The following is a 2,466-nucleotide window of genomic DNA, read 5'->3' as shown; positions in this document are numbered from 1 at the left end:
AGAGAGCTATGATTCTTTCGCAGTGAGAGAAATGAGAGTGCTCATGACTAAGAGTTCTGGATAATGCACAAGGAAAGTGAGACAAGTGTACTGATGTACTATACATAATCCTGGAGTAACTGACTTAAGTGGTAAATCAAAAATAACCCCCCAATTTCATTAGAGTTATACTGAGAGTAACAGCTGTGTAAACAAATGTCAAAGGGCTATATGGGTCCATACATAACATGTGAGTTCATATTCAAAATTTCTTGTTGTGCATATTGGATTTTGCTGCATTTTCCTGTCCTGTGAACCAAAAGGATAAGACGGATACTGACATTAGGCTATTCTGTTCATAATCCTCCACAAGGCATTCTTGATATCTTTGTTCCTCAGGCTGTAGATGAAGGGGTTCAACATGGGGGTGACCAGGGTGTACATCGCTGAGGCCACTAAACTCTTCTGGGGGGAAGGGGAGACAGCTGAACTGAGGTAAACCCCAAGAGCTGTTCCATAAAATAAACAAACAACTGACAGGTGAGAGCCACAGGTAGAAAAGACTTTGTACTTCCTACCTGTTGATGGAATTCTCAGAATGGAGGAAACAATTTGAGTATAAGAATAAAGGATCCCTGAGATGGGAATCCCACCAAAAATGGCACCAGTAAAATAGATTAATATGTCATCAATGGAGGTGTCAGAACAGGCAAGATGGAGAAGTTGAGGAGCATCACAAAAGAAATTAGGGATTTTCACATTTGTGCAGAAGGTAAGCTGTGAAATCATCAAGAAGTGAATCTGGGAGTCCAAAAAGCTGATGAAAAATGACACAAGAACCAACAAGCCACAGACACGGGGCTTTATGATAACCAGGTAGTGCAGGGAGTAACAAATGGCCACTAACCGGTCATAGGCCATCATGGCAAGGAGTAGACTGTCCAAACAGCCAGAGAGGAAGAAAAAGGACACCTGAGTGAGGCAGCCTGCATAAGTGATGGATTTGCTGTGTGCCTGGATATTCACCAGCATCTTTGGGACTGTGGTGGTGATAAAACCAATGTCAGCCAAAGACAGATTGGAAAGGAAGAAGTAGATGGGGGTGTGGAGGTGGGCATCAGAACTGACAGCCAGGATAATGAGCAGGTTTCCAAGTATGGTGACCAGGTACATGCAGAGGAAGAGACCAAGTATGAAGGGCTGAAGTTCTGGATCATCTGAGAGTCCCATGAGGAGGAATTCTGAGACATGTGTAAGATTCTGTAGTTCCATGTAGAAGAGACACCTGTTGAAGAAGAAGAGATAGTTGGAGTTCTCTTGCAGTGCAGTGGGTTAAGGATCTAGCATTGTCTCTCTAGCAGATTGGGCCACTGCTATGCCACAGATTCTATGCCTATCCCAGTTAATTCCACATGCTATAGGTGCAGCTGGAAAAAAATCTAGAGAAATGGCTGACTAAACAAAACAAGACACCCAGATAAGTGTATACATTTTTGATTCAAGAAATCTACAATAAAATATTCATACTTGAGGACCATACACATCAGGATCTTCATGAATATTTCTATTTGAGTTCTTAAAAGAATTTTCTTCTTCATGTCTGGGTTATTCACCTTTTTCTGTACACAGTCATGTTAGAGATGTTAGGCTGAAGAATGTTATAGAAGAAAGGAATTCTTGAGATAATAAATTCTTGAACACAGTAAAATATCAGTCCTCAATTTAAAAAATAGAATGAATATTCTCTTCAAGAAAAAATTGTTCCAATTAAATGAAACTATGAAGCACTATAAGGTATTTAGAATGAATAAGCAATGAGGTCCTTCCATGTAGCACAGGGAACTACTGTATTCTGTCATTGGGATAGATCATGATTGCAGACGATATGAGAAAAAGAATATATGTATATTATGACTGGGTCACTATGCTGCACAGCAGAAATTGACTCAACATTGTAAGTAAATATACCCTAATAAATTTAATAAAGTGGGAAATAAATTAATAAATTAAAAAAATTAAAGTACCTAATCTTATACAAATTCTCTTGATTTGGAGTGTAACACTTGGAGAGATAAAACTACATTAAGGATCCTAAATTAAAACCAAACAGTCATACTCTGTATTTTTATATGGCAATTATTTTCATGTTTTGTTTTCTTAATTTGGTTATGACAGCCATCTTTTATGGAGACCAGTACTCACTTAAATATGTAGGCCATCTGGTCCAACCACTAAAATATAATTCAAACATATAAATATTTGTTCTTGCTGCACTTCATATTTTGATAAATTTGCTTTTGTTATAGGCACAAAATCATGCATCACTAATTAAAGATGGTATTGATTTACAGTGCAACAGCGATTAAACAGTATTTAAATTTTAATGAAATTCTGTACCTACTTTTCATTTTTTGATGATTTTCATCAGTCTGTACTATCTCAGGGAAATGTCTGAGGTTGAGTTTGCTTTTTGCTGTTTTTGTTTTC

At 37.6% G+C, this 2,466-nt stretch overlaps 1 protein-coding gene across 1 annotated transcript; it reads right to left on the bottom strand.

The window, feature by feature from the left end:
* Window positions 1-321: 321 nt before the first annotated feature.
* On the bottom strand, window positions 322-1,254 carry LOC110258546 (olfactory receptor 7E24-like). Its single transcript, XM_021081795.1, has one exon. The coding sequence runs from the start codon at window positions 1,249-1,251 to the stop codon at window positions 322-324; it is 930 nt and encodes a 309-aa protein (XP_020937454.1). The 5' UTR covers window positions 1,252-1,254.
* Window positions 1,255-2,466: the final 1,212 nt, after the last annotated feature.

The sequence above is a fragment of the Sus scrofa genome, unplaced genomic scaffold, assembly GCF_000003025.6.
Source record: "Sus scrofa isolate TJ Tabasco breed Duroc unplaced genomic scaffold, Sscrofa11.1 Contig2356, whole genome shotgun sequence".
Classification (NCBI taxonomy): domain Eukaryota; kingdom Metazoa; phylum Chordata; class Mammalia; order Artiodactyla; family Suidae; genus Sus; species Sus scrofa.
This window is presented reverse-complemented; position numbering and strand designations above follow the sequence as displayed.

Coding starts and splice junctions, on each gene's coding strand:
- LOC110258546 (XM_021081795.1), bottom strand. CDS start 1,251: ATGGAACTACAGAATCTTACACATGTCTCAGAATTCCTCCTCATGGGA.